Source organism: Diadema antillarum, unplaced genomic scaffold (assembly GCF_040938485.1).
Source record: "Diadema antillarum isolate AM-2024a unplaced genomic scaffold, OU_Dant_1.0 seq00000406_RagTag, whole genome shotgun sequence".
Taxonomy (NCBI): domain Eukaryota; kingdom Metazoa; phylum Echinodermata; class Echinoidea; order Diadematoida; family Diadematidae; genus Diadema; species Diadema antillarum.
This window is the reverse complement of record NW_027271394.1, coordinates 1,968,913-1,987,878: the sequence shown is the minus strand read 5'-3', so window position 1 is coordinate 1,987,878 and position 18,966 is coordinate 1,968,913. Positions and strand designations below refer to the sequence as shown.

The following is an 18,966-nucleotide window of genomic DNA, read 5'->3' as shown; positions in this document are numbered from 1 at the left end:
TCTATGTCATTGGAAGTGACCTGAAACGAAATGAAAAGCATGTCTTCAAAACACAAGTAGTCAGTGGAATAATAATTGTGATGCAACTGTCTTTAATCTTATGTTCATTGTAGTATTGTCGATAAATCTTACCGTGTATTGATTTGATGTACAAAATTCCTGATAAGTCTGATATAAGATGTATGATTTCTCGCGTACTTACATTTATAATAACTGTTGATTACCCTTTATATAGTGAGTGGCAATGTCTATAGCGTACTTTTGTGATAGTTTATTTTATCAGACTGTTTATGTTGCAACATTATCTGAGGCTATTTTCCCAGTCAAGCTTTGCTTATGAAGATGGTCCTCTGCTTGTCAAAATTATTAATTTCTCAAAACCTTGTTCAAAGTATTTTCTCTGCTAGTGTACCTTCAACTTGACATCGCATTGTATTTTTACTTAATACGTTTTGACTAATTGAAACACAATATAATGAATATTGATGGGTATAATTCATTTAATCATGCCGACACTATGTTAATTTTAGTTTCATGTATTGGCGGTCGAAAACAGAAATAGAACTGATTAAGAAGCTACTTTACTTCATATGATTTAATTCTACGTCACATTACTTAGATGTGTGTAATATAAAAAAGAAGGCTCGATATCAACTTTTTCTTTTGGAGCCCATTGGGGCCATCAGAATAATTGAATTGCATTTTTTTATGGCCCGAAAAATAAAGAAAAGCGTAACAAGTGAACTATTTTTATAAAACATTAAGATAATACAATAAATCATGATAATTGTTTGAATATTTACATGTTCGACAATGTGTGTCAAATGCCACGTACTGTGACTAAGAAGTAAGAAAGTAACACATAAGAAAATTAAAATGACTATGAACCTTGATAATTATGCGAAAATTGGCAGGTATGTTAAAGGGGCTCACAAACATATACTTTGTTATTAAGTGGTTGCCCAACATCTATTTCTGGGAGCCCCGGGCCACAGGGCTACATCAAATGTTGAGCCTTGTATAACGTCTTTTCATTATGGAAACGAAGTAGAGCAATTATTTTCTAATGACATCATTGGTGGTACTTTCGGTTTCCTTAAAGTATCTTACAATGTATGTAAAGCAATCAGTTGCGCTTCTGTTCTTTTTATAGTGTCTTATGTTTTCATCTTCTCTCTCTTTTCCATAAATAAGATGTAATATTCTTTTGATTTTTTGCATGGCCTGCAGTGATCTTAGTGAATGATGGTCACGTCAATAAATAAACTGCTGGTTTAACAGAGAAACCGAATGTATGTGTAGTTCTGATTCGGTGTTCGTGGTATATATATCAACCCTCTCTGTAAAAAAAAAAAATCAACATGAGTGTTGAAAATTGTGACGAACAAACTAAGATAGTTGTAACACCAACGTATAGCGAGAAATTCATGTTGAAAGTTATTAAAAGTGAATCGTAACTCATGAATGATGACATTAGTACACAAACTCACACACACGCACGCGCGTGCGTGGACGCGAACACACACACATACATATATACATATATATGATACATTTATATATTTATACATACATATATATATATATATATATATATATATATATATATATATGAACGTGTAGAACAAGATTTCTTAAACGTAATCATCAATTATCAAGATCAATTGACTGCTTAGTCATTGTACAGGAGATGCACCTCATTGTTTTAGACCAAAATAGGATGTCATATGAAAGGAGATAATTGAGGATATAAATTCATTCTGAAGTAGGCCCTACCATCCAAGTTGGTCACAGAGATAAATGTATTATCGTCAAGAAATGAGAAACAAAACAAATATTAGATTTTCACTACATTGAAAGATATCGTTACACCTATGATACATGGAAATAATAATAATAATAATGATAATAATACTATGTAAGTATGACTTTTGTGCGAATCAACACATGTAGGTATACACGTGTATGTTATTATGTATGACGTATCTATGTGTGTAGCTGTACATCTGTACGAGTGTCTTTTTTCATGAATCTACATCTTGTATCTGTTTGTGTGTGTGTCTGTGTGTGTGTCTGTGTGTGTGTCTGTGTGTGTGTCTGTGTGTGGTTTGTTGGTCCATGAGTTCTGTATGATATACATTCGTCTGTGTGAGTTATCCACATGGAATATATGTCATTGATCAATTTGACCAAACCTTCGTGAGCTAATAATTGAGTACTCCAACATGATATGAAGAAAAAAAAGCACCTGAATAAAAAGTGACGAGATGGGCATATTTCAGTATTGATAAAAGCATACCTAATAATAGTGATAACAATATTAACAACGCAGTGACCTCCTCATCAATATCTACACAGTCCATTATTGTATCCAGGTGCCTCAAACTGCCTTCATGAAGATGTACTCTTGTAAGATATAAACAGTTTGATCACAAAAGCAAAGCGGCAACAGCATATCCATGTATCGTTTATTTTCCATAAACACATCTTGCTAAGAACAAGAAGCAGGAATTACGAAGAAATTCAATAGGCAATGTACGAAAGCTGCGGTCATAACTCAAAATTCATGAACATGCTTGCTTCCTGAGATCCAGATATTGAAGCTTAATGGTGAATATAATTTGAGGTACCAAGTATTTCACACCAATTCTTTCTTACCATTACATATCTTAAATGATATTTAAAAATCGTCAATCTTGAAATCAGTTTATGCGTCTTGACAGACGCGGTGTATGTACTGAAGGAGACAATCATGAAATCAGTGATCACGTGTTTTCATCTTCGTCAGTTTTCGTGAACTTTCTGTGAGGAGAAGAAACAGTTGATATGAATGATATGAATCTTTATTTGAATTTTACACTTAGGTCCTCCATTAAACGGCACACTGTCCATCAGGTTTCATGAGCGAGAAGACATTCAGAACCAAACATCCCTCGACATCGACTGTCACGTGATTTCCAGGGACAAACCCTTTCCGGCTATCGAGTATTACGTCATCTCGGCTGATGACGTCATTTTGTCGCGTTCTTCATCTCCTCGCACTACCATATCACCTCGTCCTAGATGGTGTATCCAAGTGTCTTGTGTTGGAAGCAACGGGATTGGCGAAACAACAGCATCTACGATATACTGTCCAAAAGGTAATATATCAGGCGTAAAGGCACCTGTAACAAGTGTGCAATAATACTCTTTTAGATAGATGAAACTATACACTAAGTTTGAAGCAAAGGCACTGGAAATAATCACTTTAATTGGGGATTTCTTGGGCTTTGCTGTTTTCAAAGATCCGCCTGTCACCGATATAATATCTTTGGAATTCCATGAGAAAAGACTACCCAGCACTGCGGTCATCCTCTCCATCACTTGTCACGTGGACTCGCGAGACCAGCCGTTTCCTCGTCTGCACGCTTTCATCATCCAAACGGAGACTGGGACGGAGTCTAACTCCAGCTCTCTGATCCTATCACCCCGCCCCGAATGGTGCATGAACGTCACTTGTATTGGTCGGAATGACTATGGGTCGACTTCTTCTATCGAGACTTACTGCCCGAGAGGTGAGGGAATGAAAGAAGTAGGATGCTAATATTGGTCAGAATGACTATGGGTCGACTTCTTCTATCGAGACCTACTGCCCTAGAGGTGAGGGAATGAAAGTAGTAGGATGCTTGTATTGGTCAGAATGACTATGGGTCAACTTCTTCTATCGAGACCTACTGCCCAAGAGGTATGGGGGAATGATAGTAGTAGGATACTTGAATTGGTCAGCACAGCTATGGGTCGGCTTTTCCATCGAGACCTACTGCCCGACAGGTGAGGGGAAGATAGTAGTAGGACACTTGTCTTGGTCAGAATGACTATGAGTCGACTTCTTCTATCGAGACCTACTGCCCAAGAGGTGAGGGAATGAAAGTAGTACAGGATGTTTGTATTGCCATTGGTCAGAGTGGCTATGGGTCGACTTCTTCTATCGAGACATACTGCCCGGAAGAGGAGAGGATGATAGTAGTAGAACAATTGTATTGGTCAGAATAGCTATGGGTCGACTTATTCTATCGAGACCTACTGCCCGAGAGGTGAGGGGTTGATAGTAGTAGGATACTTGTATTGGTCATGATTGCTATTGGTCGACTTCTTGAATCGAGACCAAGTGGCCTAAGAGGTGAAGGAATGAAAGTAGTAGGACACTTCTCTTCGTTAGAATGGCTATGTGTCGACTTCTTCTATCGAGAGCTATAGCCCGACAGGTGAGGGGATAGTAGTGGGATACGTATTGTAGTGGTCACAATGACTATGGGTCGACTTATGCTCTCGAGACCTACTGCCCAAGCCATTCAGCGTTGATGTTTATAAATGCAACCTTCGCCCACTATAGTGCGCAGGAGATCGCGCATTCAAGCACATACTAGTTACCAGTTGCTATTAACATAAAAAATAGTTGAAAATTGCTTCATGAAAACGGACAAACTTATCATTCCATTCTTAGTCCGACAAATTCTTACCATAGGTAGGTAAATATCATAGTTACAATTTTCCTATTCTTTTCAGCTAAATCACTTTCATGTGTATATTTTCGTCTTTAATGACTACGAATTTTATGATATTACGTGCTGACGGATCACATGTACATCTATGTAGAGGTGTTTTTTCTTTTTTTTTATGGCTCTCTCTCTCTCTCTCTCTCTCTCTCTCTCTTTCTCTTTCTCCCTCTCTTTTTGGAACACTTGTTAACAGATCCACCTCGCCCTGGAATAATCGACATTCAGCTGGAAGAGAAACTGGGCGAAAATAACCAACCAATATTGGTCATAAACTGTCACGTAAATGAAATGATTGTGCTTCATCCCCCACTGCATACTTTCGAAGTCAAGGTTGGGAAAAAGACTGTATCATTGTCAACCATTCCATCGACCACTATATCGACAAGGCCTGAAAACTGTACCGTAGTAACTTGCACTGGAACCAACGATCTCGGTTCGACAAACACTACGGAAGCATATTGCCCTACAGGTGCAATATATTCAAATCAAATCATTCGCGTACTTGTGTCATAGATGTGTGTGTGTGTTTTTTTTTTTCCTTAATTGTAATGTACATTTACGTACGTGTATATGTATAATACTCACATGTTATTTTCAGTCTCTTTTGCTCATCCCTATAAACACGTGCTGCCATTGCGAAAAACTATGATAAAATCTCAATTCAGTCTTTACTGTTTACAACTACGTCTTCCAGAAACGTTGTTACCATGGAGATGTCACGATTCCCCTTAGTAAACAAGTGACAGCTTAAGGGAAAAGAGAGATGATTTATGAAAATTTTAAATAAGAAAGTGAACATCAGTTAAGAGCAAAGCTTCTTTTTGACTAGTCCTTCATAGCTCACTATTTTGCGCATCAAACCCTAAAGAAACCAAGTGCATGAGTAAAGGGTCCATAGGAAAGGAGAACAAAACAAAATAAAAACAAACAAACAAAAAACTTTTAAAAGCATCACTTCTCCAGAATTATGTCAGATACAGAAGTAGTTACCTCGAATAACTCAACAGAGGATAATGTCAACTTAGATTTGACCCTGGAGGTCTATACATTTCAAAGTGAAACAGTACAAGATTCTTTTGGAAGTTAAAACTTGGTGGTGTCATAACTAAATCTCCCATTTTACTAGAGAGTAAGGGAAAGAAGACAAAACAAGACGGATAAACAATATCGAGGATTACAGATAAACACAAGTAACATATTCAATTGTATTGTTCAAGTATACATCTGAAGAAAAAACTGTAATTCAATTCAATGACATCTGCGTGACAGACTCATAAATGTATAGCCTTATCCTATTCTACTATAGGGAGAGCTATATTTACAGTCAAGAGTAATAATAATAATGATAATAAAGGACATTAATATTGCGCAGCTACCATAATGATATACTCTACTGCGCATTACAAAATGACATGCATACAAGAAATTCAAACAGAAAATACATTTCTTCAAAAGATGACTATTTAACCTGGCCTCAAACTCATTAATTGTAATTGCTTGTCTTACAAACAGTAACGTTCGGATTGCCGATGTTAAGTTCTATAGTGATTAACGTAATCCATCAAAGTTGAAGGTTCGTGTCAATGTTCATGAAATCTGTTATCGTGTGTACTGGCACTCAAGTTATTATGAGCATTTGTGGCAGAAAGTCGTATCTTCCTTATTTCTAATGTCATTCACCCATTACACTTGATCTTGATAGATCCACCAGAAGAAGGTCTGATCTCAATCCTAGTGGAAAACGACACGGATACCACCAATGTTAACATCACCTGTTTCATTGATTCGTCGGACCAACCCAAACATCATATCAACATATTTGGTATCGAGGTAAACGGTGAAAGTATGATCTTCTCTTCAAGAAATAGGTCTGCCATTGTGACGTCACATCAGAACAGGTGTCTTAACATCAGATGCACCGGAATCAATGTCCATGGGTCAACGACCTCTCTTAGTTTGCATTGTCCCACAGGTACGTGATATCTGACTTTCTAAACACAAACGATGAGTGTGAGCCCTTATGATTCATTCAAAAGATGGCCGTGGAAAGCTTACCTAAAATAGCTCATGCCCAATTAACATTAAACCCTATCAGCCATTATCATTGTTACGCAAGAATTTATAGATGAACATTATAAAATAGAGACACACTGTTTAATGTTATAATCTCCTAATCGAATTAGGAGAATTAAAGAGCTGCTCTTCATTCTTTTGACGATGCTGTACTTCAATACCCTGAAAGATTTACGGCAGCTCATCGCGTCTTTACGTACAAACTATGGAGGATGACTGTCATCCTCCCGTGTAAAAGAACCGGGAAAATAACTGCTATTTGTCACTTTCATTACTGTTACTGCACAGTTATTACTTCGAACATAATGAAGATTGCATATTTCATTCTTTTCATATTCAATCAAGTTTATAATCTTTATTGTTGTTTACATCACCATCAAGTTGAGTAGCTACTGTTTTCATGAAGACAGGCATAAACTCTCTACGACTTCACTGCACTCATACTCGCTTGTTTCTCCAATGTCTCCTGAATACCTTAACAGATGATGTGATTGAGATCAAGTTGTCCGAGTATACGTCCGATGACAATGTGACGGTTGTCGTAGTTTTGTGTCACGTGACCGAAGATTACCAACCCCACCCTGATTTCCACCAGTACGTGATTACAGCAGACAACCTGACGCTCTCGAGGGGCAGATCTCCGTGGGTCTATCTCAGCCCCAAACCTGTGAAATGTGTCTCTGTCACTTGTAGCGCCCTCAACGACTTCGGTTTCATCACTGCATCGGGAATTTATTGTCCAACTGGTAGGCGTTTGGTAAACAACAATATCATCCACAAATTTCGTGGATATAACATCTGTTTACTCTTGAATAAGACGAAGAATGATATTGAGTTTGTCTATTACTTTCGACCATTTCCCACTTTCGTTTTACAACTTACACAGGGTAAGCTCTATATCATAAAAAAGAGAATAGGCCTGCATATGTTTCTTTCTCAGAAGCTAAAAATCCTTATCTATGTCAGCAGCATATTTAATATATTTGTGTACGATGCAAAATATAGTAGTGCCAATGTTCGAGTACACCTAAACTTTGCATGGGATTTGTTTTGTTAGATCGGATGAAGACAGAGGCTGAGAGAACTGAAAAATGCATCATATCAAATCACATAACAAAAGAGTGAAAAAGACAACGTTTCGTATTCTATTTGAGTAGAATTTTAATATCCAGTTACGTATGGTAGTCGATTATAGATAAGCACAACGGAGATAACATGTGTAGACATAATTTCTGTTACATAACTTCTAAAATAAATGTTTAAGATAGTGCTAATACTTGGTGAAATGAACTACCATGTTTTTGCAATTTGAGATAGGACTAGGAATTTAAACGTAGTTTTACGCTGACATTCACTGCAATATCAGATCATATGGTAGCGACCACCTATTAGAGAGACGGTGACAATGTAATACGTTTCAAGACGGGACGTTTTAATTTCGGTGTTGTGCGATCGTACACACCAAGTTTATTTTCATCTTGGTAGGTTACCAGTGGTTACAAACGAGAACTGCAATCTGATGAAATTACGAACTCATTCATAAAACGCCATAACGTGCCTTTCCGTCTGTCTGTCTGTCTGTCTGTCTGTCTGTTTTTCCAGACTTCGTACATGTAACTGGAATCCTGCAAACAATGTCGACAACGTACGCCCTCCTCATCGTCCTATTCGTTCTCGCTGTTGTGGTGTGCGTCGTCACCGTCATGCAGAGGAAGAAAGACACGCCCAAAGTAACAGGTTTGTATGGAATCTGTGACAGAAAAGGAGATTCATGCGAATATACAGTTTTATCCCGGCTTTCTCTTGATAGGACATTTCATTTGGAAACAATTCGGAAACAGGTAACAATGTTTGTGAACTTAGTCTGAGCTACATTTGAGAAATCATAGGGCATGTAAGCAAACGATCGCCGAATGGCAATTCTTTGACGAAAGGTACAACCTAAAAGGCTGGGCAGAATACAAAACTTCAGGACACATTTTGCTATTGCGAATAGAATAGGTAGCATTCGTTGGAAGAGAGAAAAGCGTTGAGCTCCTACTATTGGGATACGCAGATAGTACCCAACTCAAAGATATCTACTCATTGCCTTCTCATTTAATCCCCAAACATACTTAATTTCAATAGAAAACAATAAAATTAAGAAAGAAGAAAAGACGGTATGAACACTTCAGTATTGGTAACTCATTCCATATGAGATACAGAAATCCAAAATTAGCTGTCTAGATCAATAGGCCAATTCCTTAGAACCCGGAGACTTCAATTTTATACTGATCTTGTTTTTACTTTAACTTTCATTCCCAGTCATTTTTCCAGTTTTGCTCAGAAATATATGTCATTCTTTCTTTGTCATAGAGGCATGTATCTTTGTATCCCTAGACTTATGTAATACTTGTATAGTAGAAGAACATATCAGCAACACGCTGCTGTTTGTAGGTATAAATCATTAAACATTAATCACATGTTTTCCTTGTCTTTCAGAACGACTTTATGAGGACAAAATCTTGAACTGAGGACGCTGGACACATGGAAAAGATGACAAAAGTGTAATGCACTTTGTAATCTTAGACATTGTAGGAAAAAGTACGACCTAGTCCATATTCTAACTAGGTGCTTCAATACATTTTATAGTACATACATCATAATCCAGAGCAGGCTCCTCTCTCACCCGTCCCAACACGGCCGTAATCTGGCAGAACTCCCTAAGTCGATTTTGGTCGATTTTCAGGTTTTGAGTGTTTTGTGTGTTTTTTCTCATGCTCTTTCAAGTGGGCCAAAAAATAAGTTGTGAATCGGTACAGAAAGTTATTTTTAGAAAGTGATTTTGGCAAAATTCCTGAGGAGAGAGGGCGATTAATCTGGCAGAACTGCGTAAGTCGAGATTCGAAATGAATTTTCCGATGTTAATCAGGCAGAACTGCGTAAGTCGACTTACGACAACGCTTGGACCAAGGTGTTCCTGCGTCCCGCACGGACATGGTATATCTTAACACGCGCGTGCGCGACCTTGGTAGTGACGAACGCGCTGCGCGTTCAGGTTAGCAGTGCCTAGCTAGCTAGCTAGCTAGCTAGACACGTCGTGCGGCTACGTGTATTGTACACGACGACAGTCACGCTAAAGCAATAACCCTCGTTACTCTTGGGGGAAATTGCCACTTTCTTTCCCTTCATAGACTGGCAGGCTTCAAAACAGGTCAATATGCGGTATGCCTTACTATTAAGTTTTGCTACAATCTAGTGTTTTTTAAGCCTAGAGCATTTCTAGATCTAACAAACGTTATAGTTTTCATCTTGTCTGACATCACGCTCCAGTCAACTTTAGGCCTACTTGGTACTGCTGCAGCACTTGTCCATTGTTAGTGTACGTGAAATCAATGTACTGTGCGGTAGCGTAGGTCACGCGAACAACAATATCTGTAATCCATTGACCATAGCTTCTTATTTTATTTTTCATTGTAATAAGCGGTTAGTGGGCTTGGATCTATGGGATTGATCTCGAGAAATTTAATGAATATCTAGGATACCGTCTATAACGATGGCATTTTCGATCCAATCCTACAGACGTCAGAAATTGACCAATACTAACACTTTTACAGTTTACTTTTTAATACCGGTACCGTACCGGTACTCCCAGTAAATTGTGCAGTAGGGGCCTACTACTAGTAGACTACTGGGGCCTACCGTTACTTAACTTAGGCTGAATCGCCGGTTATTCTGTCTTTACTCAGTTTTCTATTTTTCTAGATTTGATTCGGCCAGACATTCTTGAAGTCTGTAATATGAATAATCTAGAATCTACAGGTTAAACGCTAAATTATAAACATTTAGCCCTAGAAATAGATCTGAAACTTAGATTTAGATCTGTGTTCTATACATTACTACCAGTACTAGGGGCCTACTACTAGACATTATAGGCTATAGACTCTATAGACTTACCGTTAGTCATTATAGATAGGCATGTTAGGCTTTATGTTGTTCTTAGATCTACAACATTAGTACCTTCTAGGCCTAGATCCCCAATAAACAGTCTAGCTGTAACGCTAGATTTAGCCCCTACCTGGATATAGAGTCTAGCGTTAGATCTAGAGTCTAGACTAGAAAATCTAGAAACTAATTTTCATTGATCTACTAGTCTGTTATAATGACGCCCCAAAATAGACGTCTGGATGTTACATAGACCTAGACAATCGAGTAGACAGAGTTCGAGAGTTCTCGTACGTTTTTAATAGGCCTGCGTAGAAATAGATAGTAACGGTTAGAACACTACTACCCTAACGTTAGTACTGTAGTGACAATAAGGCCTACAGTAGGACTAGGAGTCGACACAAACGAGAACTAGGGTCTATTTTTTTTATTTTCTAATAAAGCTGTAAATAAACTTTTAGTCAGGCCTAGCTCCTAGTATTCTTTAGTTTAAATAGAGTTTAGGCCTTCAGCCAAAAGGGTCTAGGCTTACTCTTACTTTGGGCATAGAGTAGGAATACTAGGATAATGATGAGATCAGTAGGCCTATCGTATGCAGATTCCTACGTACCGCTCTACTAGTACTAGTCTCTAGATGTCTAGTGTATCGTTAGGCCTGAATAGACGACGGTCTACAGTGTAGTACCTATAGTCTTGATGAACAATATAGCTTAACATCTAGAACCTAGTCTAATATTATTCTTAGTCCAAATGCAATGCTTCATGAGATCGACAATAACCCAAGCAGCAGCCAGGCTTTTGATGTAGCAGTACTTCTTGTGCCGCTAAATGATACTGAAACATGAACACAGACTGACAACATTTGGGGAAAGCAAGTTATTTTCCATATACAAATGAATGGATAAAATGAAATTAAATGTGAATCAATAATGATGACTTTATACAATACAAATATTTCAAAAAAATTGTACTCGATCTAAAATATTCATTGTTTTGACACTGCATCCGCTGAATAGTAAGAGGGTGGATGGTAAAATACGATAGACAACCCGCAGAAAATAGACCGAGATACGTAGTTTTGGTTGATAAACCACGTGTTTATCAGCCAGAACTGCGTATCTCTAGGAGATACGCAGTTCTGGCTGATAAGCACGTGGTTGACGACAAAAAGAGATACGTAGTTCTGCCTGATGAAACACGTGCTTATCAGGCAGAACTGCGTATCTCCTAGAGATACGCAGTTCTGCCTGAAAAACCCCCCGCATGGCCAAAAACTTACGCAGTTCTGGCTGATCAACCCGGGCACGTGACCAGAGATACGCAGTTCTGCCAGATTACGATCGCAAAAATTTGGCGACGATTAATCTGGCAGAACTGCGTAAGTTTTTTAAATTGGTAATTTTTACTACTTAAAAAGGTCAGATTGTCATTTTTTTGCTGGAAATAAATTCTTTAGACCAATTATGACCGAGAAAAGAGGAAAAATGCAACTCATCGTATCTCAGTTTAGAAAGGTGTAACATTGAATCTTTAAACCCAATTTCTGGCGTAATGTGTTAAAGGAGATACGCAGTTCTGCCAGATTACGGCCGAACACCTACCTCGTCTCCAGTAGATATAAAGTGACTTGAAAAAGAGAACAAGTCGAAATCTCCTTAAAAGGAACTTACCACTGAGACGCTATCCATCTGTTTTAGGTGTAATCTCACCAATGATTTCACATAGTATTTTGAGGGACCTACCTAACATAACGAGGTAAAAAATCAAAGTGTGTTATAGCTTGTACAAGTTTAGATATGTAGTTAATAACTCCTTTTCGACACTTTTGAAGAAGGTATACTTTGTACCCCAATAATCATCCCGTTCTTAATGGCATCAAAGGCAGGCATCTTCTTATAGTTGCGTTCAGAAATATATCTGTTTATAGAGTGATCTCACCAGTATTTTCATGTGAATTACGAGGGACCAACCAACCATGGCAAAATCTGAAATCAAAATGTTATATATATCGTAGTTTGTACAAGTTTAAAGACGTTGTTAATAACCTCTTTTCACCACTTTTGAATAAGGTACTTTATACCTCAATAATCGTCCCGTTCTTATTTGCATCTAAAGTCATCTTACAGTTCCGTCAAGAATACGTCTCCTGCAAAAGGTACATTTCCAGTTTGACCGTGATGTGAATATAATGGTATGACCTTCTAGTCGGCTGTAATTTCTCGTTACAATAAAACCAGTAGTGTTCCAGGGCCCCACCATAATTCACAGCCCCTTTCTTTGGGCCGGATGCATAAACGCTAGCAATTGCTTGTGCTAGCCTTTTACTCGAATCCGTATGCATAAAAACAAGCAGTTGCTTGCAAGCGGAAGGTTTTGCTAGCAAGCACAAGCAATTGCTTGCTGCCCGCAAGCAATTGCTTAAAGACCAAGCGTTTGCTTAAAAACGTATGCATAAAACATACCTTTTGCTTGTTCTTGCTAGCAATTGCTTACGATTTTCCAAGCTCTGCAAAATGAACTTGAGCTTTTGCTTAACTTGGACGTTCCCTTTTAAGTATTTTTTTTTTTCACATTCATGCAAGAAAGACCACACTTGTGCAGGAGTGGTATAAATCTACAAGAAATTACTCTTTAGCAGTGTTAGAAACTTTTTCATTTAAAAAACGGGAAAGTCCAGTGGTCAGCACGCAAAATGTGATGAAAAACAGGTACAATGTAGATGTCTGACTTCGGTGGAGAGCAAGGAGACCTCGCTCCACGTGAGATCTGGCAGATCTGGGCTATCTCTATAAGCAGTGGTGGGAATCAGCCAGTACGTGTGTGTGTATAGTCTGATGTGTGTGCGTCTGTGTGCGCATTTATGAGTGCCATTTGATAGCTCTATTGCTATGTCAGGAAATGTTTCGCACACACACACCCTTTCAAATACATGCTGTCACACTCGCCTTTGTTCTTGTGTTCGCACAGGCGTGACGTTCCTTTTGTTGAAAACGCAAGCAATTGCTTGTGCGGGACAAGCAAAAGGTATGGGCACAAGCAAAAGGTTATGCATATGGATTTAAGCAATTGCTTGAGCTAGACCTTTTGCTAGACGAGCTTGTGCTTTTGCTTGAAGCAATTGCTTACAAAAAATTGCTTGTTTTATGCATTCGGCCCTTTAACTTAACCGTATTTATTTCAGCTGTACTTTTTTCTTTGTAAAGTATCAAATGTCCGGGTTATTATGTGCTTGTAAACTAGGCGTCTACATAAGTGTGATTCAAGCGTCTGTACAATTTCCATACAAAGAAGTTCTTTCCATAATTTTTTGCTTCACTTTGGATATAATCCTCGACTATGCAAATATTACTCATTGTCTAATGTATTTCATCGCATGTATTGGAGCAAACAAAGGTGAAATTAATAAACTAATTCCTATGATTGTGTGATGTAAAATTTATCATAAAACTATCAAACATATTTGTTGTTTTTTATTCGTATAAGTCATAGTAGTAGTAGTAGTAGAAAAAGAAGAAGAAGAAGAAGAAGAAGAAGTAGAGGAAGACGAAGAAGAAGAAGGAGAACAAACGGTACTTAGAGTGGTAGTTTTAAGAAGACAACATTTTAGTCATAATGTTATGAAAGCGATTTCTTCGTCCGAACTACACTCACGTATCATGCATGTCACATGGAGTTTTCGTATGTTTGGTTTCCGCCTGGTTTCATCCATTTCGTTTTGTTGTAATAATGTTTAGGGCCCTGTTTTGTGGAGAGTTATAGTTAATTATATAGTTGATTTCTATGGTAAGTCTATGGTATATGGTCTATGGTAAATTCATAATCGATTATATCTTTTGATAAAACGGGGTCCAGAAGATGTTTGTAGCTATTGTACACTGGTATTATACAGCTGTAATTTTCCACCGCTGGCGGCGCAGGGCACGAGAGTCATCTAGGTCTTACCAGGCCAAGGAGGAATATGAAATGATTAAGTCGATGCATTCTGCAGTGTACTGTATGCAACTGATAAATTGAATTGTGCAGGAGGTGTTGTGTGAGCATTAAAAATCCATTACGCAATCGCACACTGCTGTGAAGTTATAATCGTCCTCATTTTGTTTGTGAGGGTCTTGATTTTACTAGCACAAAGGAATATTATACCATCAACTAAAATGATTTTGTTATGTAATGATACATTGCTTAAATGATTACTGGTAATACTTTTGAGTTCGGCTTGTGTGTTCAATGTAGCATGATGGATTTAATGTTTAATCTAATGATCAATCTCATGATTAGCTTTGTTACCACTTTTTTTCATTATTCGATTAATATCATCAAATAATCCTGACGTATAGTCTTAAATTGTAACATCATGACATTGTAAATGGGTGATTATCAATAAGAACACCGGCCTAATGGTTATGTAATCATTTAAATTTATGGCTGCACCTGTCAGTTCTGTGAAATCATTCATGACTAAATGAAAGCATGATTCAATTAAAGAGAAGTGTTAAGTATGGCGTCCACTCTATACATCGTGGCAGTTTATCTCCACATAAAAAAGAAAGAAACAGAAAAAAGCAAAAACCTTCACCATTACAGAGTTCAACCTGTGAGCTGAAAATGAGAAAAGATTCAAATCATGAAATCTTTGGGAGTAGTGACCTCGTCGTTGTGAAATATAGTCAGCAGAGAATACTATAGTGTGCAAAGTTACATTATCACTTCCTATCAAATTACTCTTACAACAGATGTGATGGAACGGTTATGTGTGTGTGTGTGTGTGTGTATGTGTGTGTGCGTGTGCGTGTGCGTGTGTGTGTTTGTGTGTTTATGAATGTGTAGATTTGTGGTTGAAATGACGGATATTCGTCACTATGAAAATGCTCTGTATTTCCCATTAATCTATAAATTATGACTGGGCAGAATGTGGAAAAGATTATGAGTTTGGAATCGTAGCTCCATGGTTAAATCTTAATACTCGATGAATGCTGGTTGTTGCATGAAATTGGGAGTGTTTTTCTGGGTTTCTGGTTATCAAAATACATAAACAAACGTTGTGGAATTTATGTTGTAGAAGATGTATAAAGTGTGTGTGTAATGGTGCGTGCGTGTGCGTGTGTGTGTGTCTGTGTGCGTGTGACTGCTATCCCACCCTTTCCGATTTCTTTTATAGTATGCCTCCTTCTATATGCTACTAGCCTGTAGAAGTGTACTAAAGAGATTAAACTATAAAAGAAGGAGGGACCGACAGAATATTGCAATTTTCAAGAGAGAGACGTCCTCATTGTTAGAAGAAACAAATATACCCTATCAATTACCTCTAACAGAATGTGTCTGTTGATCATAAATAACTGACATTGTACGACAGGGTTTCACGTCGAAACGTCATGCGCATAAAGTACATTACAAGCATTCTGTCAAATGCGGAAGTAAACCACAACTGGTTTAATATTTGAACGGGATGAGTAAAATGTATTTTGAAACTCAAGGAGAGGAAAGGGAGTCATTCACGTTGTACTTGTATCAAATTATGATTCTTTGGTTATCTTACAACGTGTCTGCTGACAAAGTCAATACGCACCGGTTCCTTTGTTTTGTTAGGCAAAGGAAAGAAAAACAATCTTCTCCATGATATTATGATATAACGGAAATCTTACATGTATGTGCTCTGTGATATCCAACCATGACTTGATGTCCCTATCCAAAGAGGAAGTTCGATTGATTTATTCATTTTATGTGGACGCGATGAATGTACAACCACAGAAGCGGTGAAAAATGAAGGAGATTACACGATTGTACTTGTCAATTTGAAACAACATAATGATTATTGCATTGATTTGTGCTAAACCTTTTTGAAGTATGAAGTGTTGCACACTATCATGGAATTTTACTCAGGTGTACTGATACTTTGTCGACTTTCTCAGATGGTGACGCTAAATTTGGTTATCAAATTGGTCAGCTCTCATCAGAAATACCCACACGTCAATAAACATGTACTTTTACACAACCTGAATCTTTAATGGTCATCTACATTGTATTATCATGTTGACAATGTAACAAGAATTCACACAAGTCGTGTTGAATTTTGAAACCAGGATGTATTGATGACACATATTGACATCAGGTTATTCGTTGTTACGAGCACACAGGAAACGGGCTTCATGTATACCTTACAATTACCGATTTACATCATTATCAATGTGTCATGGCGCAACTAAATAAAGTAGTTCCACATATGATTCTTCACATGGAAAGCCAAAACAATTACGTTCATACTGAAAAGTAGTTCTACATGTAATTGTTCACATGGAAAGCCCAAACAGCTGCATTCATACTTAAAAGGACGATGATAGCTTACACGTATTTATATTTGATATATCAACTCGCGCGTATGAAGGCCTAATGTTCGTTGGTCAAATACTATGAAATGTCATACAAAGTATACTAAACAGTAACTGCAAACGCGGATCAATCTTATGCAGGAATAATGTGCTGAGGTCGAATGGTTTGCAACTACCCAAGAATAAAAGACCGCCAGTGAAGGTGGATATCAGGCAGCTTGCCAAAATTTTAACTCCATATTACAGCGTAAAATTTTCGTTCTCATAGTGTCCGTCGATTCTGTGTGTTTTTTTACAGGTTGAAGGTAAACTTACTTAAATTTTGCTCTGTCTTTAACAGAGTGTGTCGGTGATTATTTTAGAAAATTCAGAGAAAGCAAAATTCTGCGGCAATTCCTTTAAGTCTTTTACACTGTGTTACTGGTTTATATAATTCGTAACGTATCTTTGGCACTATACAGCAAACTGTTGTTTTGCTATCTTTACGAGGTACTTTACGAAATAGCAATAAGAATGCCATCTTCAAGTTGATAAATCATATTGGTTTGAGCTGTTATCAAACCTGCTGAAAACTTATATTCACACTTTTTTACCTACTTTTTGCCTACAGGAATCTCTGGCGACTGAGAATGATGGCTGGTAGACGAAGATTATTCCTTCTTGGGATATTTTCCATCGTCATCCCCTATATCGGTAAGATATAAACATAGAAACGGCTTCAAATTGTAAAAAATTATATATATACATATATATATATATATATATATATATACATATATGTATATATATACTTAATACTATATAATCAACAGCAAAGTTCGTTGTAGTGATATTAATTTCAAGTAAGGTGATTTGTATTCCAAATTACAAGCCGTATTATTGTCTTTCATTCTCTTTTGCTATTATCTTATTTAGGCGGAACCAGCGTGACTCTGGAAATACCAAGCCCTCTGACACCAAACCAGGAAGTCACAGCTCTCTGTACAGCCGATAAAGTCTTTGGATCAGCACGCGTATTTTGGTACTTAAATGGCATAAAGATTACCAATGGCGTGCAAACAACGAGTACAGTGGATAGTCTGATCCACAGAAGTTAATAGAAAGTCTGAAAGAAAATTTGGGCGTAAGTTCTTGGTATTTGAAAGTGCTCATTTATATTGCATTTAAGAAGAATATTTTGGTTTCATATGAATTTCTACCATAATTTTTGGGTATTCTCATATTTTTTTTTAAACTGATAGGATTTCGGCATCATTTTCTGCCAGCCTTCGCGCCTTTCTCTCCCTTCCTCGTCCTTCAAATCTGTGACGTCAAATGACGAGTGGGATTCTCTTTCCTAGGTCTTTCAAGCTGCATGAAATAAGACAGAATGAGTTCATATTGGAGTAGTTGCACGGAATATGAAGGGCGATAAACACTGCTTATCGAGCGAAACACTAAGTTCATCACAATAAACTTAGTGGTTTTTTTTTTTGGCTTGTAAAGTGCGTTTTTCAATCGATAAACCAAGTGTACCGATAAACTTAGTATATCGCTCGATAAACACAGTTTCTCTCTCGAAAAAAAAACTTAGTTAATTATCTGCTGATAAACTGAGTTTTTCGCCGATAAACTAAATTAATTGCCCATAAACTCACTTTAACTGAATTATTTGGCAAACGGCGCTGCTAGCATGGCTAGAATTTCATTGGTACAGCGAAGCGAGCGTATAGAGCGGCGTTGCACCATTTCCAATTTCAGTGGCGGATCCAACAGGGGCGCACTGGGTGCCCCCCTCTATTATTTATTTAAACAAAAGAAATGTAAAAAAATGGGGGTGTGGTGCGTGCGCCCGTGTAGGCCATCCCTCTCCACGGAATTCCTGGATCCGCCCCTGAATTTTATGATGTTCTGAATAAATGAGACCTGCATAGGACCCATGTGCCTTCCCACACACTCCACTATTCCCAACAACCTTCCTATGGTCCTCCCTCACATCATGATTAAGATGCTCTTAATCCCCCGATTGAGAAAAAAACAAACAAACAGAAATCTATGTTCGTGGCATGTTTAGTCATGAAAAGGAGTGTGCCTTAATACGCTGACTTTCTATTGAATTCAACCAAACA

The 18,966-nt window shown here is 37.7% G+C and overlaps 1 protein-coding gene across 1 annotated transcript in view; it reads left to right on the top strand.

Annotated features, from left to right (window-relative positions):
* Nucleotides 1-1,924: 1,924 nt before the first annotated feature.
* LOC139732231 (uncharacterized) overlaps nucleotides 1,925-18,966 on the top strand; it is a 134,271-nt gene continuing 117,229 nt past the window's right edge. Inside the window, 5 exon segments of the mRNA XM_071643108.1 lie at nucleotides 1,925-1,949; nucleotides 3,285-3,554; nucleotides 6,241-6,381; nucleotides 7,094-7,357; nucleotides 8,214-8,348. Of these exon segments, the coding sequence (XP_071499209.1) occupies nucleotides 1,925-1,949; nucleotides 3,285-3,554; nucleotides 6,241-6,381; nucleotides 7,094-7,357; nucleotides 8,214-8,348 (835 nt within the window).